The sequence below is a fragment of the Antedon bifida genome, chromosome 3, assembly GCF_963402885.1.
Source record: "Antedon bifida chromosome 3, ecAntBifi1.1, whole genome shotgun sequence".
In the NCBI taxonomy this organism is placed as follows: domain Eukaryota; kingdom Metazoa; phylum Echinodermata; class Crinoidea; order Comatulida; family Antedonidae; genus Antedon; species Antedon bifida.
The window spans coordinates 630,404-657,264 of NC_136228.1; the positions used below are offsets into that span (position 1 = coordinate 630,404).

The following is a 26,861-nucleotide window of genomic DNA, read 5'->3' on the forward strand; positions in this document are numbered from 1 at the left end:
CTACTTTCCTTTTGTTCATTGGAAAATCAGTAAACACAATAAATTTCTATATATACAGAAGGCAGCCATGCTAGAATGGTTATTGAAGTTGTATCATAAATTCTGTTGTCACTTTGCATAACAATAAATATCAATAGAAATGTACAGTACCACTGTTTAGAGCAGCGTTTATACTGTAGATTGCCTGACCAGTGAGCAGGGGAAAGTGGCTTATAGAGTTTAATAGATTTGTTTTAAAGGAAAACATACAAAGTATTGCAAGAATGATATTATTCTTTTTACTGGAAGTTTCTCATTAATTTCACTGTAAGTAAATACTGTTTTTATACTATGTATTTAAATTACAAAAATATCAGCTTAAATTAATATCAACTTATGATATGGCAGTAAGCAATAATAGTTTAAACATTATGTTACTATGTCAACTAAATATAGCCTTGATAAATCTATTTATATATTTTCAACTATTAAATATGTATTGTCCTCCAAAAACACTAATGAAAAATGAAATTAGTAATGACAGACTTTGAATAGGCCAATCACTTCCGTAAAAAAAAACTGTTTTCACTTATAAAAAGACAAAACAGTTAAATTTAAGCAAAAACCCATTACTTTCATCCAATAATTTGTTATTGAACTATATGTGACATACTCAACAAAAATATTCTAAAAATACAATATATTTTGAATCTGATAACATTCCAAATTTTTACTTTAGATAAAAGATTTTATTTTACAACAGATATTGTTTCCAATTGGTATAATAATGTTGTTGGTTCATATTCAAGCTAGATGCTGTGTAACTAAGTACGGAATACAACAATATCTTTTAGCTTATTATTTGGTTTCATATTCAAGTTAGATGCTGTGTAACTAAGTACTGAATACAACAATACGTTTTAGCTTATTATTTGGTTTCATATTCAAGCTAGATGCTGTGTATCTAAGTACTGAATACAACAATAGGTTTTAGCTTATTATTTGGTTTCATATTCAAGTTAGATGCTGTGTATCTAAGTAGGCCTACTGAATACAACAATATGTTTTAGTTTATTATTTGGTTTCATATTTAAGCTAGATGCTGTGTAACTAAGTACTGAATACAACAATAGGGGTTAGCTTATTATTTGGTTTCATATTCAATCTAGATGCTGTGTATCTAAGTACTGAATACAACAATAGGTTTTAGCTTATTATTTGGTTTCATATTCAAGTCAGATGCTGTGTAACTAAGTACTGAATACCACAATAGGTTTTAGCTTATTATTGGGTTTCATAGTCAAGCTAGATGCTGTGTAACTACTTACAACAATATGTTTTAGCTTATTATGGTTTCTATTCAAGTTAGATGCTTTGAAATTGTGTGAGGCCCTAGGCTGGTGAATAATGCGTGATTGATAACCGACCTGTAGAGTGCGCTGTCTATTATTACAATAGGCCTAATAACAATGTTCAATTTACTGTATTGTGTCTTTTAGCATAACCTTTTGGTTCAGTTTCTTTATAGAATTGTTTAAAAATGAATTAACGCAGAGTTCAATTCTCGATTAAATGGCATAGCAGGCATGAAGACTAATTTTGTAACTCACCGAATGCAGTAAAAAGGGTGTTGGCACTTTGCATAACAATAAAGATACAATGCAGGTCTATTAATGTACACTTGTAGCGTTTTGTGCTAGGCCAGGTAGAAAACAACATTGCTATGTAGAAAAATTGGAATTCTGAAAAACAAATTGGTTTTAGACTAAAACTTACTTCATAGTAAACCTACTGCTTCAGGCATTTCATATACTCTTTCAGGAAATCTTTGATATACTATAGATTCAGTACAGGATATAAGTTAAAATGAGGCAGGAAGATTGGACAAATTTGTTATTCTACCCAATTTTCGAGTTAAAATCACGATTGTGAGGTATGTGATAAATAGGCAAACTGCCTTAAAATAACTTGACATGTTTCGAGAAACTATTCTCATCATCAGAATAGAAAACAACGTCTAGAGTACTTATATACCAATAGGACAGGTTAAATGAGGAAGTAATTAGCATGATAAAAAACACAGGAACGTGAAAAACAACCTAAGCGTTGATTTCTGTTCTGATGTCAAGACATTTAAGGCAGTTTGCCTATTTATGAAATGCCTAACAATCGTGATTTTAACTCGAAAGTTTGGTGGAATCATACATGATTGATCTACCCAATTTCAATTAAAAAGCAGATAACAAAAAGCTTTTTAGTCTAGTTACTGTATATATAATATTAGTATTCGCAGTTATATGTCAGCACACCACCCATTTTCAACACTCCTACCTACCACAATTTAATATTGTTCTCCAAGCTGTTAACTGCTAATTGGTTTTTTTATATAAGCATGATTCTGAAAGTGCCCGTATTGATATTTTAATTTATCAAACACTTTGGGACTAGAAGCAAGTCTGTGTTTAGGCTGGTAAATAATTAATGTTTTATTTCCAGTATATATAAATATTACACTTGCACTGATGAAGGGCTAGTGTTGCCCGAAAGCTCTGCTAACTTTTCTGGCTGTTTTACTTTATTGTTTTGATTTAGCTTTTCGCTTTTTTTTTGTATCTCCATATTTATTAGTTACATATTTCTATTGAAATGTAGATATGCATACATTTATACATGTTTGACCATATCATAAATGTTATAAATATGGTATGGTGACAGGTAATAAGTATAAGAGACACAGAGAGCTGTTATACTTGTTATAAGCCCTCAAACTAATATACTTGTAATAGCTCATATAAGAGCACTTGGATAGTATCAGCTCAGCATCGTTAATGTAGAATAAATAAATAACATATTCTCCCCATTTAACTTAAACTCATAAACATTTATTATTTGTATACAATTCAACTGCAATCGCTTAAAACACATTTTCATAATTTTATCAGACAATAAAATGAGAACATTAAAGGACAACTTGACCGAGGACCATATTTTAACAGCGTATTAGGGATGTACATATGATTTCAGAACCACCGCGAGATTAAAGATATCGTGGCACGGGCTCACTGTACAGCAGTCGCCATAAATTGCTGTGACGTCACTTAAACAATCCCTAAACACAAATGAAAGCATAAAACACAGACTCCTTCCTTTAATAAGGTTATACTCCAATATTGGAGCCTCACATGTTCTTTGCTCTAGATTCTTTCTAAGATTGTTTTTTCATCGTATCAGGCAAAAATTGATATCACAATAATAACTACTGTAGCAATATTGCTTCAATTAATATTCTTTACACTGTAAATAATAATTATTTTAATAATTACATGTATGTATATCATTAGTATTGTATCCTACCATCATACATGTTCACAAACATTGTTGCCTGCCGTTTCATTCATCAGTCGTTTAATACTATATGAAATGATCTTTTGTTTATCCATATTTTAATAGACAGGCATCTTTTATACCAATGAAGAACAAACCAGAAGACCAACAAACTGGATGAACCAAATAAACTATAGATAGATAGATAGGTCTTAGGGAAAACTTTTTTTTTTTTTGCATGAACACAAAATTAAATTGAATAATATAAAATGTATCATAAGTACAAATGGGAACAAAATCATAACAGAAGCTTACAAATTGAAAAAGCAAGTATGAAATAATATGATGTGTAAGAATTACCATATCAAATAAGGTTTTATATTATTTTAAATAATTTTAAAGCCAATATTTATTTCACTAGACAATTCACAACATGCCATTTGTTATCTAGTATTTTGATTTTTCAGACTGATACTATATTTGCTGAAATGGCAGAAGATGATGCTGAAAAGGAAAAGTTCTCTGATTTGAAAGCTGATCTTAGAAAACACTATAATGGTATCAAATACAAATGGTTAAGGCTACTCCTATTCGACCATTTAGCGTTAGCAGACATCGCTTGTATAAATGCAACTGGAGCAACTTTATTGAAGGCATTAGAAGACAAAGGTTGTATTACGCCTACTAAAGTTCAGCTTCTTTCAGAGATTGCTTATATATCAGAATTAAAGGTTGCTCAAGATCTTGTAATTAAGTACATGAAAGACATTGAGCAAAGTGCTGATGAAGAAAGATTATCATCATATAGGGAAAACCTTTTTAGGGCATTAAGAGAAGTTCACCCAAAAGCATTCGATGCTGTTATTAGTTATTATGAACTACAAGATTTAGGTTTTAAAGATATTTGGGACGCAGTACTTGATTTGGAAATTAATGGACAGTTAACCAATGAACCAGACAAAATCAAGAAATTTGCCCAACAACTTGGACAACGTGCAAAAAACCTATTGCTAGATAGAGGTATGTATTAAGTGTATTTTTTTAATTTTTATTTATTTTTGTTTAACTTCTCACTAACACTGTTAGTGAAGGATCTAGACCAACAGGTGGTAAACACCTCTATAAAACTGTCCAGTCCCAATTGCACAGTGGCTGTAGTGTGTGTGACAGTGGCTGTGTTTGTGTGGACTAGTACACCGGGGTAACCCCCTACTCGTCTCGAAAGATGTACTAGGTTCTTTAAAGTGCACATGAGCTATGTGTACACTAGACCTACGGTTTATAGTCTTATCTATCTTGTTATTTGATAGGTGAAAGGTAGGTACCACTAGAAATAGTACAAATGTACAATTCATTTTTTTAACAAAATGGGAAAAATAGATTTAACCCATTTTATTGGAATGCTTTGTGCACATTTTTAGTATCCACTGTATTTAATTTACTTACAAGAATACAAGAAACTTTATTTGCTTTCGTAAAATACAAAGAAATGTAGGTTCACAATAATTCTGATGAAAAGACTTGAAAAATGATAAAAAGTGTAAAAGTAAACATTAACAATAAAAAAGACATCTTTCAAAAAAAAAGTTAAAATTGTAAGGTTACAAATTTTCATTCTTGAGGCACATGTTTTAAAAATATGAATAGTATTTGGCCCAAACAGACTTCTAAATCGACATTGCACTGTATGTGGTGGACAAAATATGTTATTCAGTATATTATTTGTTTGTTTTTTTTTAAGTTGTAACAATGCCAGTAAAGGTCTATTTCAAGAATAAAGTTAGTGGGATTAATGGATGTCTGCAATCTATTCAGCAAAAGAACAGGTTGAACCAAAATGTATTGTCATCTTTCAAGATCAATGGACTAGGAATCAAAGATCCAAAAGCATCACTAGTCTTTCTTTTATGTACAAGTAGTCAAGAATCTTTAACAAGTTTAATGAACTTACATTTGAAAGATGAGTTAACCAAAGGTTTAGCAAATATCTTAGAACCAGAAAACCAACAAAAGTTTGTGAAAGACTGGACGACAAGCTTTGTCTTAGAAGAATTCAAAGCTGCTTGTATGAAGCTTGAAAATAAAGGTACAATTTAATTTCATTTAGAATTAAGAAAATTATATATTTTATTTATATAAATTTTACACAACATTTTATCCAACAGAAATGGTATAACCTTTATCAGAAATGGTCCATGGTGTAACAACAATAAATGAATTATATTTAAACAATACTAGTTCAACTTGATGATTTTGGTTATCTGTTCATTTTTGTTTTATTTTTAAGTTAATTTTTAACCATCACAAGTTTTTAAATTACAAATAATAATAATAATAATAATATTTATTCGGCAAAAGTTCATAAAGTACAATTCATCTTGCCAGGAGCAAGTAATAGGCATGAGCCCAAACAGAAAACTGCTCTTACTCCATCATTACTTATAAAATACAAAAATAACAAAACTAAGTAGCACAAATTAAGTCAAAATAAAACAAAACAAAACAAAGTTATAATGAGATACACCAATTAAAAATAAGCTGCATTGAATAAACAGTATAAACAATTTCAACTTAATATTTTGAGATCAAATGTTTGGTGAGTTGGGATTTAAAGTCTGAAATTGTAGCACATTGTTTAATTTCATTGGGAAGTTGCTCCCATAATCTAGGGAAAATAACAAACGATGAATTTAAAAATGTATTGGTCTTTGCCTTCCAATGTATTAACCGCCCTTCACACCTCTCACTTGATCTCACAAACTCATTAAAGGATGAGGGACAGAGGCCATGCATTATTTTAAAACCTAATGTGAGTCTATACACTTTAAATATATCTTCAATACTTAAAATATTTAGGGTCTTTAACCTATATAAATATGAAGTGTCCCAATTTCCTTCTTTTCTGTACATAATTATTCTAGTGGCCTTTCTCTGAACCCTTTCAAGTCTATACATATGAGATATTTCAGTAGGTGCCCACATACAACAACAGTAAGTCACAACAGGTAGTATTAGTGCTTTGTAAAGATTTAGCATTGCCATCCAAGACATTGCTTTACTACATCTTGAAACAAAACCAAGAAGTTTGCTTGCCTTACTACAAACATAATCTACATGAGAGTGGCATGTTAATTTACTGTTGATATATACACCAAGTAGTTTAAATTCATGGACTCTTTCCGTTGAAACGGAATTGATATCGTAAGCAAATATGATGGGATCTTTACACCTGGATAAACTCATTGCTGCACATTTTGATGCATTTAATGGTAGTTTATTTAAAACTGACCATTCATAAATCTTATTTAAATCACTCTGTAACTTTATACAGTCTTCTAATTCATGAATAGGTCTTGAAATGGTATTGTCATCTGCAAATTGAAAAATTGAAGATTCTATACCATATTCAAGATCACTCACATACAATAGAAACAAAAGAGGGCCAAGAACCGACCCCTGGGGTACCCCTGATATTACATTTTTCCAATGCGATATTTCACCTCTATAGATAACTCTTTGTTTTCTATTTAAAAGAAAATCCTGAATCCATTTATTTAAACCTTTGTTTAAGCCAATATTGTTATTATTGTTTTTAATGATTATGAAATAAACTATGTATGTAAATATTTTATATTTAATAATCCTTTATATACTTTATATTACAGATTCCTTTTCATCAAACAGGAAACAAGGAAACTGTGATGGTAATCAGTGTTTTTTTTTTAACTTTGTTTATGTAACATGTTTTGAAAAAAATAATAATTGAATTAGTTATTTTTTAATTTAATGAATTTACCACTTTCTATGCTTTACAACAAAGCATAAATTCTTCAGATTAGTACCCTCACTGTTGCATGTAATAGCACTAAAATACCTTAGTTGTGCTTTATAAATTTAAATTTAGCCTCTCATACATAACAAGGGTGTATTTTAAAAATCTTAAAATCAATACATCAATGTGCCAAAAAATCTTTAATATTTGTATTAAGGTGTACAATTATTGGTAACTCTTGTTAAGAACCAGCGTTCTTCATCAGTTCATGACAGTGAGCAACCACATGCGTTGGAACTTCTCTTAAAATCAATGGAAAAGCAGGAAGAATTGAGTACAACAACTGCCAATGATGTTCAAGAAATAATGACACAACTCAAGAATTATTTTAAGAGAATACATCTACAATTTGAGAAAGTAGTAACTGGGTGTATAGCATTATATGTAGTGTCACATGACTCTGAAGCATTGGAAAAGCTATGGAAAATGTATTGTGATAAAACACTTCATAAAGATTTAGCACAAATATTAGTGGTAGATGAAGACCAGAAAGACCAACTTGGTGAATTGGTTGACATTACTATCAATGAACACAATTACAACACTGCATTGAGAACATTAGAAGAATTTGGTAGGAAATTTGTAATTTGTAGTTTGTATTAAAGTTAGTAGGTGTAGCCGAGTTGTTAGTTAGTAGCTATCATACAGAAAGACCTGGGTTTAATTCAGTCTACTGAGCTGTAAATTAGTACCTAGTTGAACAAGGCCAACAGCCATTAAGTCGCGTGCTACAATGCATAGTGATACCGGACCGACAGACAGACCGACCGACAGAAAGACAGACAGACAGACAGACAGACAGACCGACCGACCGACCGACCGACATAGTGAACTATACTGACCGAAATTACTGAAAATGTTTAAAAATGTTGTAATGTTTAAAAACATTTATATTTTTTTAATTTACACGTGCGTAACCTGTCACTTTTGACGTGCTCGTATAACGTAATTTCGAGTTGAAAAGTAAGTCAAGAAAACAGAAATCGGGCAAAAAGAGTGCGCAATAACATTTAATGCGCAGTGCCCGCGCAAAAATATGCGCACTCATAGCAATTTTGTAAACGCTTAAAATTGCCTGAAACGTACTCTTATTTCATTGAAAATAAATTTTGAAAATTTTAAGCGCGCGTATGCATGCGTTACATGCGCTACGCACGTAATTGTATTGCCATATGATGATTTATGCCCTGAAATTTATGAGTACCAAATTTTATTTAATTGTGATTCATGGTTGTGAAGATATGATTACAAACGTGATTTCGTTAAATCGTGCGTAGACCGCGTAATTTTTTATTGCGCACCGTGAAAACATAACCACATTGATTCCTGGCCATAAGGAATATACTGTGAAAAATTGACCTAGCTAGATTAAACTGTGATACCGGACCGACAGACAGACAGACAGACAGACCGACCAACCGACCGACATAGTGAACTATAGAGTCGCTTCCACGCGACTAAAAATACTGGGGAGGATAATGTGACATGGAAAGGAACTGGCCACCCTACCACGTAATGCCGAGGCTTAGTACAATGAGCTCCTAAAAACTCATTTCCCTTCATTAAGAATGGATACAGGACTCGCCTTACATTTTATGAAAGTTAAATGAAAATTTAACTTTAAATTAAACTGAACTGTACACAAAAACAAACAAAAATTGAAAACAAGAGGGTTAGGTCCAAACCATCAGTTTTAAGCCAGCCCAAGAGTGTCAATGTATGAAAAATCACAATAGTGGGTTTTGTTAATCAACAAACCATCCACCTTTGAAATACATTATTGTTATAGTTATATATACCTATAACTAAATACTAAAATTAAGACAAAATGTTTGATCCATTTCACTTTAAACTGACAAGGAACTCAAATTTCAGAAAGGTGAAATTAATTTAAATAAAGATCAAGATATTACAATTTTATTCTTTTATTTTCCAGATGAATCTGACAAGAAATGGGATGAACTCCTTATCAACAATAAAGAAGAACAAATGTCACCCAAATCACAAACTGGTGAGCCATTGCAGTTTTTTTATATTTAATCATTCTTTCTAAAAATGCTCCTCTAAAGTCATAAAATGACTATTTAAAATAATTTTATTCCATAGAGCAGAATTTTACTTCTTTTTACAGATGAACCAAACTCCTATGAAAAACAAGCACTGGAACAAAAACAGTTTTCTGTAAAGAAAGAGTATTTACCAGGGATTTTAGAGGATTCAGACATTGTAGCTGGTACATCAACAGAGATATTGCCAACCAGTATTAAAATGGAGCATGGATCAGGAGGACATGTGAAATCAGAAACAGGTAAAAATATACTGTAAATGAAATGTTTGATTAATAAAAATTAATTTGCAACCTAATATTTTACAATAGAACAATAATTGCCAAAAGAAAAAAACAACATATATTTTACAGATAAAGATGAAACGTCAAAACAGTTTAAGAGATCTTTAAGTCCAGATCCAGGTATGTTGTTGTCTTATGATAATGAGGTTGATTTTAGCCAATTCTAATATTTCACTTAAGTTACTGTATACTATATTTTCTCTATTTTCTTATCTTCACCTCCTATTTTTTTTATTTGTATATTTGGATTAAAATGATACTAAAGGAACTCATTTTCAATTCAATTCAATTCATTTCCAATTATCTAGCAAAGTGATAGACCACATACATGTAAATGGATAGAATTATAAACTTCTTTGATAAAAAATTGTCAAAACTTAAACTGGATATTATTGAATTTGATGATCATGTGACATTATTTATAGGAGAAACAAAATCGTTCATGCTTTTTTGATCCTGAATTCTAAATTTTCTATTTAAAAAAAAAAAAAAAAAATTACTATAGTGGTTTTTTAATAGATGAACCTGGATCATCTAAGCTATTCAGAAGTTCAAGTCACCTCAAAGGTATTATGTTTTATTCATTTCATTATATCTCATTCAACAGTACAGCAATATGTTATTTATCATTTGAAAGCATAATGTCTAAAGAAGCTTAGAATAAGCAACACACTCTGCAACATAATGAGTTTACCATAAGATAACTGGGCTACTACATTGTAATTGAAATACGTTGTAATTTTGAAATTTATTATCTTCAGGCATTGTTCCCACTGGGTTTATTGTACAATTTTTTAGAATGTTATTTTTTATAGATGAACAAAATCTATGAAGAAGTAATTGTCACATGTGTTTACAATGTAGATATTATTTCTTTAAAATAGTAATAATAAAATGATTTTATAGTTGAACCAAAATTCTATGAAGAACATGCTCAACAAAAACAGGTTTCTTCCAAAAAAGAATATGAAGATTTACAAAAGGCAATGAAGGATGAAATTGGTAAGGAGTTAATTGTATTGTAAATAAAGTATTAAAGGAGAACTTGACCGAGGACCATATTTTAACAATTTACATATGATTTCATAACCATCATAGATTTATTCAGATTTGTTTGATATATATTTTATGCTGAAAATTTATAAATTTAAACTAAAAATAAATTGAGGCTGAGTTGCCTTGATGGTTTGGGGCCGTCTTGAACAGCTTCTAAACATATGACCAAGGTTGTAGTGTAGCAAAATATGTTATTTCAATTGCAATAGAAACTAGATTTGAACTCGTCACTTTGACGAGTTTGGGTTATCCGCGCAAACGCAACATGCACATACTTAACCATGTGAAACTCGACAACTATTATGCCATTCTATGACATGAAATAAATATGTTTACAGTGCTGAATTGTACCTATTTTGTAGCATACAGCATATTACAGTATTTACAGAATACATGGACAAAATTACGAGACCCATCTTTTAAATCCAATTATTAACACGATGACGTCATCAAATTGACATATAAAGATAACATTTTTAGAAGATAATTATCTAAACAATTACATTAATACAAATTTGAAGAATTTTGGGCACGTAAAAGTGAGATGCGCTCTCGTTTAAACGCAATGAACTTTACGCAAGAGATGAAAATATGACTTTTTGAATTCAACTGGCCATATGATGACTTCACAACATCTGATTGGCAAAATATTCACATGAATTCGTATCTACAATCCAATAGCTTCCAGAAAACGTTTTAATCGTGATTATCACATTTTATTCTGACGAGCTATAACAGATTGAAATTTACTGTAAAGATTAAAATAAATGACCCACAATATTTACATTTTTAGACATGATGACGTTATAAAAATTTAAATATTTTTCACTCATGCAAAAGATAGTTGATTGATGTAGAAAATATTAAAAATCTCAGGGGAAATGGAATACGGATAAGCGTGATGCGCTCCATTGAATTTGATGAGCAATAACGAAAGAGACAAAAATCCTATATTTTACATTCGTGTGGCCATACGATGACGTCACAACATCCGTGAAGATGTATGATGTCATTTTTATTTGTCATGATGTCAATCTTGTTTAAAATGACTAGGAAAGGCTGTAAAATCATAATTCAAGAGAAAAACACATGATTTTCATGCTCGCGCGTGGGAATTTTTGACATGCTCAAAATGTCATGATCAGCGTAGAAATTTAATTTTGCGCTTTTTGAAATTTTAAATGCGCGTGCGAGCGTAACTTCTTGTAAAACATGCCATTTTTAAGCCACAAAAAGTTTGCCCTTGATATGACTTAAATTTTCACAAAGTGTCAAAAAAAAATTGTTAATCTATGATCAATCATAAAAAATCATAAAATCGCGCGTAAGTCACGTTGCGCAACTCTGACGTCATTCAAAAATAGGAGGTGCACAAGTTCACGATGTCGATATGTTGACAAAGTTACGATATGTTCTGTTTACACGTTTTAGAGAAACGCGACGCACAAAAGTGACAGAAAGAAAGAAGCATAATACAGAAAAAAAATATGATGAAACAGGACGATTACAAAGGAGTTATCCGCTACTAAGCGGATAACTAATAACAAAGAAGAAGATGAAAAAAAAGATATTTACAATCACAAGGGTTATCCGCAACTAAGTTGCGGATAACCAAATAGTGCCCTCACTTCAATGGCTATTGTATTTTCTGACAAGAAACATATCTTATTGAGATCTTTATTTCCAATCTAGAAATACAAGATGATATGTTTGCATATGTTAAAGAAGAATTTTGCAGCTGGTATGATAAGAGAGATTCATTGAATTTGCTGAAAGCCTTATACAAAGACCTGCTGCTTCCTCATATTTTATACAAGTCATCTAGCACAATAGACCTGCTGGAATTCTTAATTGAATCTAATCATCTGACAAGCCAGGATTTCACATTGTTTTATGACACCATTAATGCAACAGGAGAAATTGAATTAGCAAGAAAAATTCAAGAAGAAGTTTTAACATTCCCAAATGTCGAGGAGATTTCCGTTTCAAAATTCAGTCGTTACAGATGCATGTTGGTAGAATTTGGAAATAAGCTGACCACAAAAAATGTGGAATCCATCAGTGATCTTGTTAATGAGGCACCAACATTTTATGAAGATAAATGGAGTCTGATTAATGACCTTGAAAACAGACAGCTCATCAGTGAAGGAAAGATGCAACTATTTATCGAGAAATTAGGTATCTTGAAGCTTGGAGAACCTGAAGAAGTTCTAACAAAATGTATGCATATTTTATGTTTGTTTTCTTCAATAGGACTTTAAAACGATATCTTTTCATGACAGTTTGTAATTTGGATAATAATGTATTATATTATTATGATTTTATTTTATTCATTACTAGTTAATCAAACCAAAATATTTACAGTATTCCACATTTTACAAATTCTCTATTATAGATAAAAAAAAAAGAGAAATAATTAAGTAAAATCTATATTAATTAGTACTTAATATCAATCCATACCATTTATTTAATAAACATTACATTTCAGCACCATTTATTGTTTATTTATCTCATGGCCTGTGACAGCAATACCTGTCACATTGAGAGATTTCTAAAACAATAAACCTCATTGTTTGTGATTCTGTAAACATATTTGTGCTACAATTAATGATTTAAAAATCGTAATATTTTAAATTTAAATATTGCAGATATGGATTATACATAAATTATTTATTAAAAATGACCTAATTTATCATCATTATCATTTCACATGTTCTCATGTTTTAGATGCGTCAGAAGATCCAGTTAAAGCAAAGAAACCAAGAAAATCAAGAAAGAGTAAGTATACTGTAACCATGAGGTGTGTGAAAGTGAATTGTTTTTTAAATTAAACATCTGTAAACTGGAAAATTACCAGAAGCAGCAATATATTCACCAACAATTAGTCAATCTAAACCTGAGCTTGAAAAACACTGGAAACAATATTTACTGAAACCTATGAGAAAATTGGAATAAAAGGGACATTTAAAGAATTAAAGTTAATTTGTAGTATTTTCTCTTGTTTTATTAGATGAGTCAGAAGATCAAGTTAAAGGAAAGAAACCAAGAAAATCAAAAAAGAGTAAGACTGACAATAAATCATGTATTTTAATTTAAAATGAAAAACATGTAAACAAAAAATTATTTTTTAAAATATACTTTTTATATAATACATAAGTTTATATTTGATTTCTTTGATAGAGACAACATTAAGAGACTATGTAAGAGAAATGTTTGTCGAGAAAAAATGTTCTGTTAAAACAGATTCTGAGAAATCACCAAAAGAAATGGAACTAATTAAAGGTAAAGGTAAAAGTAAATGTAACATTTATGGGTTATCCGCACTTGGCGGATAACCTCTTGTTATTGTCACAATCTTTTTTTTTTTTTTTTTTCTTATTCTTCTTTCTTTCCCAGAATTTTGTTGCGCGTGTATCTCTAAATCTTCTCAACATACCATTTGATAACTTTATCAGAATATTGACCTCTATCTGAAGACGTCGTAATAAGGTTTTCGGTCCTGTCCGAGTTGCGCAGCGTAAGTTACGCGCGATTTTATGAATTTCGCGTATTTAAACTTAACTAAACCATAAAACCATTTAAATTGAAACTTGGCGCGTTTAAAATTTCAAAATGCGAAAAATCAACTTTCTATGCGTTTCATGTCATTTTTAGCATATCAAAAATTCCCAGGCGCGCGCAAATTGTTACGCGCGCTTGAGCACATAGCGTTAAAAACATACTTTTTTCGCGTGATTTATGTTTTTTAATTAATAATCTCCACTTATTCGTAATCCATTTCCCCCCATTTTTTTATATTGTCTAGGTCAATCAATTATCTTTCGCATGATTTACGATTTTTAAAATGGTGATGACGTTATCATGTTCAAAAGCGTCGTCAATAACTTTGGTCACTTATTTTCACCTATTCTGCACTGAATGTAGTACGTATAGAGTATAGTGTTATGCTGTATATACTTAGACGTGACACAAAATAGAGAGCACACTAAAGTTGTTTCAATGGCAAAATTGTTTTTCTGTTTGCAATATTCTAACGTATGACGTGCACGTGGCGTTTGCGCTGCAGATAACCTAACTCATTCAAATCTAGTTATTATTTATTGTTTAGAAATAATGGAAAATAAAATGTTTTTATTCATATTTTGATTTTTATTAATAAAATAACATTTAATTACAGAATATAATTATAAATTCCATACATCTAAAAATGCACTTTAAGAAGTGTGTGTGTTTATATTTTTTAAACCTATAAAGGGATACCGAGGGCTGACTCCATTTTCATTACCACGATTAAACAGCGCGCACGTTACTATGCGCGCAATGTCATTGACGCGGTGTTTTTTTACTTTGGTAAACACTTTTTATTAGGTAATTATTCTGAAAATAAATTAATTACGAAAATATCCTTTTGAGTAAATATTTATTTACCTATTAATCTATAAGATAAAGTATTATTTATTTCCATTTCATTCAACCAAAAATGTGAATATAGTGGTTAAAAGATCGTTATCGCCTAGCGCGTATAGACTTTGTTTACTACGAAACCCTCTGAAGGCTCAATGACCTACCATTTTCAACCTTATTTTTGTAGTTGAGCCTCTTATGACCTCAAAATGTTTTTTATTCCTACACCAAGATAATATAGTTCCACATACCATGTGCTTGTTACTAAGAAAAATATTAATTTTAAGTGCTAAAAAAACAGTTTTATCCCGATATGAGGCCTTTATGATTCGAATATTTCATAGTAACAACCCATATACCATGAAAAATATCCGTTTTGTCCATTTTTAAAATAATTTTTGGAAAATTCCGAGAGGCTCAACTACAAAAACGCCATTTTGTGGTATGATGTCATTGCAAGCCAATCAAACCTCTGCATTCGACCGCTCCGCAGGTCTCACGGTTGAACGATTTTGGATTCTCGCCCTTTGATTGGTTGACGCGAATCAACACACAGCGGAATAATTTTCTCGCGAGTGCCGTGAAGTCACATGGTCTAAGGCCTGTCCAATTACACGTGAAAATAATGCATTGAAATTCTTCGAATGAAGTTAAATTAACACTTTTTTTTATATAATAAATAAGTAATATCATATTTTATTGAATTTTACAATGTTGATATACAAATTATATTACTTAAAACCATGATTTTATTTAATTATTTTTACGAAAAATGGCTAGTTCATACAATTGTCGACTGAGGGCGCAATTTGTTTACATCGTTCGTGGCTGAAAACGATCATTTTCGACGATGTTTTAAACCCTATATTTCGAAAACTACAAGTCATATTTTCATAATTCTTTCTTTATTATAATATTGATACAAAATACTAACAGCCAATGTATAATTTGTTTGAAAAATATTAACTTTTAATTTTACATCGTTATCCCTAAAATCACATTTTACAGTTTTTGTTTCTTTTACATTGTTTAAAATTGTCATATATTAATTTATGCTGTGTATATCTTAAGCAATAAAGAAACTTTTAATATTGTAAAAGTTTACATGAATCTGGTAAATATATCAAATCGCTGCACACCCATTGTCTGGTTCAACCATGTCTTATTAATATAAAATTACTTCTTTTTACAGGTATTGATGATAGGGAGCCTTCAACTTCACATCAACAGCTACCAAGTCAAAATACAATGACAGATGAACATTCTGTAGATGAGATATGTAACTCTGTAAGAAGATTTTGCACTTACTTGAGACGTGGTAAGAGTTTAAAAACAGATCAGGGTATCATAAACATGATAAATAATCTTAGGTGTGAAAGTTATAGTTGGAAATGGATTCAACAGGAATCATCAGAAGACATTGGTAGAATGCTAGCTCATGTTTTAATTGCTGTAAAAGAGGAAATCGGTTTGTTATTTAAAATCAGTCAATCATTTACTGATGATGTGGTGAAAGGTCTGTCTACTGAATGTAGTAAATACACTTTTAAATACACTATAGAAGTATATGCAACTTGGGCAATACCACTCCCTTACCCGTCTTGTCCAATTAATTATTTCTCTACATCATTTTTAATTCATTTGTTGATTAATGCACCACAACTCAAATGGCTTCAAATTCAATTAACAGGTGTAACTTTGAATGATACTGTTGATGCACTATCAAAGAAAGGATTAGTGTTGGAATTAGAGAACCTTGATATCGAACAAAATAATTTCTGTTATAGCAGTTTCGGTTCTATACTTGGCACATTACTGGCTATTTCGCCTAAACTGAAAACACTTAACATGAGTTACTGCAGTCTGTTAGGTGTTATCATAGGTGCTATAGTGAGGGAATGTGTTGATAGAAAACTAGTGTTGGAATTAGATAATCTTAATATCAGAGGGAATAAACTCAATGATATCACAGGTTCTGTACTTGCCACATTACTGGCTATTTGTCCTAAACTGAAAACACTTAACATGAGTACCTGCAGTCTGTCAGGTGTTATCATAGATGCTATGGTGAAGGAATGTGTCAATAAGAACCTAGTGTTGGAATTAGAGAACCTTGTTATCCTTGAGAATAATCTCAGTGATGTCACAGGTTCTTCCTTTACCACATTACTGGCTATTTCTCCTAAACTGAAAAAGCTTAATGCGCGTTTGTGTTCATTACCTGATGATATAGTGCAGGATATGACTCAACACTTCCAGAGTATAAATGGTGAATTTTACCATTGGTAACTGCTATACAGTAGTTATTAAAGTGCAGCTTAATTTGACATTCATTACAACTGCATGATACATGTACTACAGGCACTTGTTTGTTATCATAATCTTTGGTAATATAAATGTAAATTAAATCATGGTGAATATTGTATTTTAATACATGTCATATTATATATAAAATTGTTTATTTAATATTTGTAAACAATATATTATGTTTAAAATTCAATATTACCTTGGATTTAGTATATTAGTATCTTAAGACAATTGCTAATGCAACCTAATATACTGCACACATAGAATATCATTTGTAATATGTCAGAATTAAGATTTTGATACAGTCTATTTTGATATGCCAGTATTTTTATAATTTGATGAGTCATCTTGAATTTAATTGTAAGACATATTACGCCAAATTTTGTTTAAAATTGTTAGTTTCACAGGATTTGAATGTTGCTATGAGGGGCTTTTCATCGTGATCATAATTCTTCAACTATTCTCTCAATTTTTATTCACTGAAAACTGTACAACCATTTAGTTTTTAAAATAGTTCTTTCCTTTTCTTGTGAATTATGTTTATTATACCTCCATGGTTTATCTATGTATACAAATAAATGACAGGTAAACAATATTTAATTGTTTCTAATTTTTATCTTTATAAATAAATCTACATTCACACCAGAACAGAAGATGGCGCTGTTCATTTATTTTTATAATTTTCCATGAAGTTCTGTCTGCACCATCAAACTTTATGTGACAAAATGTGATGTGCCCATATATGGCATATATCACTACCATATTTGGGCACATCACACTTTTTTTGTCAAACTAGTGTTGCTTTAATATCTATCAAACTAATTGTACAGTTTTATATTTCAAATTGTTAATTTATAAGATGTAAATATTACAGTTTTATATTTATTTAATTTTTGTAAGTATTATATAGTGTTATATTTGATATTAATTCTATTACACAGTACTATAAGTTTTACATTCCAATTGATGTATTAATTGCTATTACAAACATTCAACAAGTTGAATGAGGGAATTGTTATTCTTCAAAGAGCATAGAGCTGCAACACTGAAGGCAGAAACATTGCTCAGATGTAAAGTACTAGGCCTAGAAATAAAAGTTAAATTAAAATTACAATTAAACACTATTGCACCTGCAATCTATATTATTGTTTTTAAAAATCACCCAAGTGTGTGATGTGATTGAAGAGAGGAGGAGGTTGGTGAGTATAGGGAGATACTGGGGTCCAGGGGTTATGAGGTATCAAATTAATCGGATTTGTACCGAGAATGTTTTAAAACTAAATTTGAAACCTGCCCTGGAGCGGGTATAATTGCTAGTAAATAAATAAGTTTTGTTAAGGATAAAACACATATTTTCAAGTTGTCTTTCAGGTCTAGTATCAGATTGTGTGTACTTCATTCTTGTATGTCAAGATATTTGAATTTTCCTAATTCAAATTTTATTTTTAACTTGAATATGCAGATTATATGCCAGTAATTTCGATAATCTACTATTTTTTACAGTATTTTTTTACTTTTTTGATTTTTATTGAGATATTTCAGTTTACTTTGTTGGTGCTCAGTACTAAGTATTAACTGTTACAATTCTAAAGGAAATCAATTTTGCTTTTTTAGAAAATTAGACAAATAAATTCATATATTTGATTGTAATTGTAATACTTAATTTTACTACTATTGTGTTTTATTACAAAATAATGCAAAAAGATTTTAATTAATAATTGGAATTTTATATTATAGAATTGTAAGAGTTTAGATATTTTCCTGGATATTTGTTTTCAGTTGTGTGTAGGTTGGATGGGGTGGGGAGAAGGGAAGAGGGCATTGGCATGGGAATGGTGGTTTTGGAGTTATTATGTAATTATGTATTGGTAGGAATTGTGAATAGAGAATCAGTGTTAACTACTACTATGTATATTATCAAATTAACCTGAGATCAATAAAATACATAATGTATTTTAATGATTATGATAAATTCTTTTTTTAATAAAAACATTTTTTATAATAGATAATTTTGACTTTATTTTATTAGACATTGTTTGTGTGGGCGTGTTGTGGGAGAGGGAGTGGACTGGATCCAGAATTTGTGATGTGTCAGGGGTTGTAATTAATAATAATCTTTTAAAAAATAGAGTAACATAAAATGTTTCTAATTTCATCTGGCTGTTTCCAACCTGAACTTTAGATGAGGCTGATACATAACCAGTGAAAACCAACTGGATTTGGAAATGTAATTGCATTTCTTACTTATTCAATGCTAGATATCTTGTAAATGGACAGAGAATACAAACATTGTGATTGGAGGAGGCTATTAAAGCTATGTTTACACTTCTCCACCATGATATTTTTTTATTCTCCTCTGTTTATTGATGCATTTACAATTAGATATTTCAAGAAGATCTTGCTCAACCTTAACACGCAAAACAATCTTAGTTTCGGTCAGAATTGGGTGCTGTACTCCCCAAAAACAGAAACTAGAGGAATGCTTCTCAATAAAAAAAATGATTTATGTTAATATTCCAAATTCAAATTATCTTAATCAGGAATCATTCATGGTAAAATACTTTTACAAAGACTTTTTAGCTAATGGGATTGGAGGGCTATGTTATATACTTTTTATATTTTCACTCAAAAGGCAATTTGACGCTCCATACTCTTTAGAGGTTTACATGTACTACCATCTTGGAACCGACATTTATTCCGTTTTTAGCTGTCAGTAGCGAGAGTACACGTGGGTAAGAAAACGTGCCGTTTGTTGTTTAAAATTACCATATAGCCTAGGCCTAGGGGAATAATTTAAAGTAAAGGCTTTTGGAAAATAAACATTGAACAAATTCATTGTAAGATAGTTAGTATCATTGAATGAATACTGTTTAGCAACTTTTTTTAGGCCTAGCCTAGGTAGGCCTAGCTAATTCACCCGCTGCATGCTGCGCGGTGATGATGAGTTACCATGAATGCCCAGTACTGCAGTAGCGCCCCTAGACCTCCTTTGCTTGCCAGGCCCAATGCGATGCAAAACTGCCACTTTTGTTTGCAAGCGGAGTAATTCGGTCCAGTGTGTAATCTTGGTCGCAAACCAATTTAAGCCTAGACTAGCCTCTAGGCTAGGCCTAGCTAGCTAGGAAGTAGTATGTGGACTGTTTAGGATGTGGACATGGGACATTAACAATCAAAAGCCTGGGCTGAATAAAATAGACTGGTCTGGCCACTAACTAAAGTTCAGACCATATGTATCCGAAGAAGATGCCAAAAATGTTTTAAAAAAAGAGGGAAAAACGAAAATAGGCATTTAAGTCTCGAAAACCAATGTTTTTTTTATTATTTATTTTCCACACACAAAATATATAACATAGTATTGGTAATAACAAAGAATATATATCACAAGAATGAGTATTCCACGATTTTTGCATGAGAAATTTGTAACAGAGAGCTCCAAAGAGTGATGCCCGCCCTCATAAGGGCGGATGTATACATACTAAATAAGACTTGATATTATACATGTCACATTACATAGAATTATGATAATATATTTTGCAATTGTAAACTATTTTATAATACATATTTATTAACAAACTAGTGTACATTCACTTTTACAGACAATCATTTACTAACATGCTAAATTAGTTCACAAAAAAGGCCTAACACAGCAACACCAAAAATCAACGAGTCGTTACTCAGCACGGCCTATTCTTTACCATTGCCGCGTACTACTCTACGCCCGGTAAATTAAGTATTGTTTTTATGATATAAATTAGTATAAAATACATGTTATTAATAGGATAAAATGTTAAATGTCATTAACATTTATTTGTTTTACCAGAAACAAGTTAAATATAGGAATATTATTAAACTATCCTTTGTGAAAACGCGTAAACACCAACACGCCCGGTCACGCTATCTTAGCGCCCGGTTGATAAAGCGAACTGTTTATACGGCAGTTTTTACTAAATAAATTGCATAAAACGAACAATTAAATATCCAAATAGCATTTAACATGATGTTGGCATGTAGTTGAAAACATTTTTTATCATGAAAATACTACCGGTGGTCCAGCCTTTGATTAGTGAAATCGTCACAAAAAGTTGACATCCCAGATACATCCTCACTTATGGCGGCGCCCTACCACATGGACAATATTACTGTTACAGGGAAAATCGCGGATTACTCATTCTTGTGATTTATATTCTTTGGTAATAAACATCATTTAGGTAGAAGAAAAAACAGACAAACTAGTTAAATGTCTTATATAAACCAAGACATGTAAGAGTGCTAAACTAGCCTCAAATAGGAATAGTAGGCCTAGGTAGGTGTAGCCCTTTTTTGTCCTGGCCCGAACTAGCTAGGCTATGCCTATTAATTTATTTATAGACTTGGTCTAGGTCTATTCAATTTATTTTGTAATTAATTTGATAATTTAGTCTAAGATAGATGAAGAATGATAAAAAGGCCTATCTACATTTATTATTTGGTGCATTTTATTTTGCAAACAAATTGTAAACATTGTTTGAACTTATATTTACATTAGCAGGTAACAATTCAAAAGCCATATACATCTGATGATAGAGGTACTGGTAAAATAAGATATATTGAGACATGGTGTATTCAAATGCCATATACATCTGATGATAGAGGTACTGGTAAAATAAGATATATTGAGACATGGTGTATTCAAATGCCATATACATCTGATGATAGAGGTACTGGTAAAATAAGATATATTGAGACATGGTGTATTCAAAAGCCACATCTGATGATAGAGGTACAGGTAAAATACCATAAATCTTTTAATAATAACCCACTACTCTAATAGTAACCCATGGGGGTTACTATTAGAGTCACAAAAACTATTGACAAAATGACACTAAAATCAACTTTTTTGATAAGGAGATAATGCATGTTGATCTCGAGAGTAGGGTGGATCGAGTGTTTTTGAGTTCTATAAAATAAAGTTCAACCAAATTTGTTTATTCGTACTGTTTTATTATTTTGCTATGAGTTGCTGACCGGAAATGTTGGGGGTGGGTTACTATTTTCAGGTGCCTAATTTAAGATTAGTAATAGTAACCCACTACTCTAATAGTAACCCTGCTTCTAATAGTAACCCACCCTAAAAAAACAAGCAAAGAATTATAACCCTGGGTTACAATTAGAAGATTTACGGTAAGATTGTGACATAATTTATTCAAATGCCATTTGATGACTTTGTTGTTTTATAGAATGTTATTTTTACAGGGAAATATTGCTAGCAATGGAGCTGACATAGGTCTTATGGGGAAACAACAAAAGAATCCAAGCCAATGGGAGATTTGGAACGTGAATGACAATGCTAGATTGACACTACCACTGAACGCCAACAATGATGAAACATATCCATCAGAATTAGATCAGTCAGGTTAGTCAATAAATGATTTGAAATCATTCTTAATGAGAATCTCAGTGGGCTTATTCTTGAAAACATTTTAAGTTCATCTCAAAATGAGTCTGTGTGCTTAATTATTTCAAAAGGAACCATTTACCCCACCCTTAACCTAAGTAAATGTATTAGAAAGAAGCACATCTCAAAGAAAGATAATCAGTGGGCTAAATCTCAAGAACATTTTTTGTCTAAAAGTACAGTAATTTCCTCCTTATTTTTGGTGAATGACTGGTCTCAATAGTCATAATGTTGTCTGAATCAACCAGCAACTATCAGCCAATCAACATTCTCCAAAAGTTATGTCTCATCTTTGTCAACAGAGGGCTCACTCTACAATTTTAAGCCAATCAACATTCTCTATAAAATGCTTCCTCATACTCATCAATAGAGGGCTCACTTTACACCTATTCTATAAACTAGAATAACTACAACCAAAGTATATATATCACAAGAATGAGTAATCCGCGATTTTCCCTGTAACAGTAATATTGTCCATGTGGTAGGGCGCCGCCATAAGTGAGGATGTATACAACTTTTTGTGACGGTTACACTAATCTAAGCCTGGACCACCGGTAGTATCAATTTATGTAGTAAAAACTGCAGAATAAACAGTTCGCTTCATCAACCGGGCGCTACGATAGCGCTACCGGGCGTGTTGGTGTTTACGCGTTTTCACAAAGGATAGTTTAATAATATTTCTATATTTAACTTGTTAATGAAATTTAACATTGTATCCTATTAATAACATGTATTTCACACTAATTTACCGGGCGTAGATTAGTATGCGGCAATGGCAAAGAATAGGCAGTGCTGAGTAACGCTTGGTTGATTTTTGGTGTTGCTGTTCGGCCTTTTTTGTGAACTAATTTAGCATGGTAGTAAATAATTGTCTGTAGAAGTGAATATACACTAGTTTGTTATTAAATATGTTTTATAAAATGTTTTACAATTGCAAAATATATTATCATAATTCTATTTAATGTGACATGTATAATATCTATTAAATCAAGTCTTATTTAGTCTGTATACATCCGCCCTTATGAGGGCGGCATCACTCTCTGTTACAATTTTCTCATGCCAAAATCGCGGAATACTCATTCTTATGATATATATTCTTTGGCTCTTCTCAGCATAGGTGATTCCTTTATCTTTGTCAATAGAGGGCTCACTTTACAACTTGAAGCCAATCAACATTCTCTAGTGGCCTGTACTGCTTCCTATTTTCCTTCTCTGCACACACAGACACACAGATCATCATTATTGGGTTTCTCACAACCAGCTTTTCTCCCTATATTTTAAAAACAAAATTCTGTCAATTCTCACAAACCTTGCTTCCTAAATCGGTATTAATTAAATTATTACTTGACACGTCAGCCAAGAAAAGAGAGGGAATCTGGGAGCACAGTATACTGTACTAGAAAAAAATATAAATACCTGTTTATATACTCAGTTTTAAAAACCCCATCAAAATAGGGTTCACAAATAATTTTTTTTTCATGCAACTGAAATATTTATTTTTCATCTAATAAAGAAAGATTATAATGCTTGAATTAAAGTTCATACCTGCTGGTAGATAATATTAGAAAATTTAGACAAGATTTCGGCACTGGGAGAAAATTCAACATACCTTGTACTGATGTCATAGGAGGTCATAATAAATCTCACAACCTCACATGGTTTCTTCTGATCAAGACATTTGTTAAAATTCGTGGATATGTTATTTGTTCGTTTATAATAGTTTGTCTTTCCAATATTAATTCTTATTTGAGACAACACACATACTCCAAATTTCATTTCCATCATTTCATATGAAATAATAAAACAAAAATATATATAATAAATATAATATAAAATAAATATTATCGCGCATTTTATAATCGATTATTCAAATTCATTCCTCTTTGTGTTGCCAGGAAATCATTAATAATCATAAATATTAAGTAATAATAATAATAATATAATATAAGTTCTACTCCAGCACTTGTATTTAGTATTCATAAACACTATACTTGGCGTATTACACAAAATCCTAATTTAGGTGATGCATAGAGAGTTACACAACAATACATTCTGTCTGCTCTACTTTCCCTTTGTTCATTGGAAAATCAATAAACACAATAAATTTCTATATATACAGAAGGCAGCCATGCAAGAATGGTTGTTGAAGTCCTATGATATCAGAAATTCTGTTGTCACTTTGCATAACAATACAAATCAATAGAAATGTACAGTACCACTGTGTAGAGTAGCGTTTATACTGTAGATTGCCTGTCAGTGAGCGGGGAAAGTGGCTTATACTATAGAGTTTAATAGATTTGTTTTAAGGGAAAACCTACAAAGTATTGCAAGAATGATATTATTCTTTTTACTGGAAGTTTCTAATATTCTGTAGATTAATTTCACTGTAAGTAAATACTGTTTTTATACTATGTATTTAAATTACAAAAATATCAGCTTAACTAATATCAACCTATGAAATGGCAGTAGGCAATAATAGTTTAAACATTATGTTACTAATGCCAACTAAATATAGCCTTGATAAAATCTATTTATATATATATTTTCAACTATTAAATATGTATTGTCCTCCAAAAAACACTAATGAAAAATGAAATTAGTAATGACAGATTTTGAATAGGCCAATCACTTCCGTAAAAAACAAACTGTTTTCACTTCTAAAAAGACAAAACAGTTAAATTTAACCAAAAACCCATTTACTTTCATCCAATAATTTGTTATTGCACTATATGTGACATACTCAACAAAAATATTCTAAAAATACAATATATTTTTAATCTGATAACATTCCATAAGTAAACAATCTAAAACCGCCTAAACGTACCAGATTCGCCTGACGAGCCCCAGGCGCCGAGAGTTTGTCCCTGAGCCATGACGGGGCTCTAGGTACCCCTATGCCTAGTGAAGGAGTCTATCACGCAGTTAAGATCTTCCAGGTTGGTAACTATGTACTCGCAGCAAGTATTGTAGTATGTTTTTTTCTTTACGGTTGTTGCTGTTTTGGTTATTTTTGGCTAAAAATAGTGTATTTCATGGCTTAGTTTTTTTTTCAATAGACAATATTACCATGTAGCGTTAATTATAAATATTTTTACTTTAGATAAAAGATTTAATTTTACAACAGATATTGTTTCCAATTGGTATAATAATGTTGTTGGTTCATATTTAAGCTAGATGCTGTGTAACTAATACAACAATAGGTTTTAGCTTATTATTTGGTTTCATATTCAAGCTAGATGCTGTGTAACTATGTACTGAATACAACAATATGTTTTAGCTTATTATTTGGTTTCATATTCAAGCTAGATGCTGTGTAACTATGTACTGAACACAACAATAGGTTTTAGCTTTGAAATTGTGTGAGGCCCTAGGCTGGTGAATAATGCGTGATTGATAACCGACCTGTAGAGTGCGCTGTCTATTATTATAATAGGCCTAATAACAATGTTCAATTTACTGTTTTGTGTCTATTAGCATAACCTTTTGGTTTCAGTTTCTTTATAGAATTTATTGAAAACGAATTAACGCAGAGTTCAATTTTCGATTAAATAACATAGCATGCAAGACTGATTTTGTAACTCACAGAACGCAGTAAAAAGGGTGTTGGCACTTTGCATAACAATGTAGGCAGTGGAAGTCTATTGATGTACAGTAGCGTTATGTGCTAGGCCAGGTACAAAAACAAGTTGGCTCATCCAGGTAGAAAAACAAAATGGCTTTTTAGACTAAAACTTACTTTTTAGAAAACCTACTGTATGATATTCCATAATACTCTTGATATACTGTAGATTCAGTGCAGCAGCCATGTAAGTTTATAGTAACTTTCACAATTATTTATAAACTGGTGATCCAGTATGATTTTGTATAAAGAATATCTTCCTAACGTTTTCTGTCAATCCGTCATGATTTTGGTCTTCTGGTTTGTTCTTCATTGGTATAAAAGATGCCTGTCTATTAAAATATGGATAAATAAAAGATCATTTCATATAATATTAAACGGCTGATGAATGAAACAGCAGGCAAAACTGTTTGTGAACAGTTATGATGGTAGGATACATAGTAATGATACATACATGTAATTATTAAAATAATTATTATTTACAGTGTAAAGAATATTAATTGAAGCAATATTGCTACAGTAGTTATTATTGTGATATAAATTTTGCCTGGAAAAG

At 31.1% G+C, this 26,861-nt stretch overlaps 3 protein-coding genes across 3 annotated transcripts in view; all 3 read left to right on the forward strand.

Annotated features, from left to right (window-relative positions):
• The window catches only part of LOC144837610 (uncharacterized), a 163,349-nt gene that overhangs the window by 109,434 nt on the left and 27,054 nt on the right, over positions 1-26,861 (forward strand). The gene's annotated exons all lie outside the window — the stretch shown is intronic.
• Positions 3,724-16,705, forward strand: LOC144836973 (uncharacterized). The gene is made up of 15 exons (XM_078691934.1): positions 3,724-4,323; positions 5,045-5,389; positions 6,969-7,007; positions 7,293-7,706; positions 9,072-9,146; positions 9,267-9,443; positions 9,555-9,605; positions 10,005-10,052; positions 10,392-10,487; positions 12,234-12,761; positions 13,269-13,319; positions 13,552-13,602; positions 13,722-13,829; positions 16,138-16,413; positions 16,674-16,705. The coding sequence occupies exons 1-15, from the start codon at positions 3,792-3,794 to the stop codon at positions 16,703-16,705; spliced, it is 2,823 nt and encodes a 940-aa protein (XP_078548060.1). The 5' UTR covers positions 3,724-3,791.
• Positions 16,749-19,141, forward strand: LOC144837606 (uncharacterized). Its single transcript, XM_078692797.1, has 2 exons — positions 16,749-17,790; positions 17,838-19,141. Exon 1 carries the CDS (start codon positions 16,794-16,796, stop codon positions 17,232-17,234), a length of 441 nt encoding a protein of 146 aa, XP_078548923.1. The 5' UTR covers positions 16,749-16,793; the 3' UTR covers positions 17,235-17,790; positions 17,838-19,141.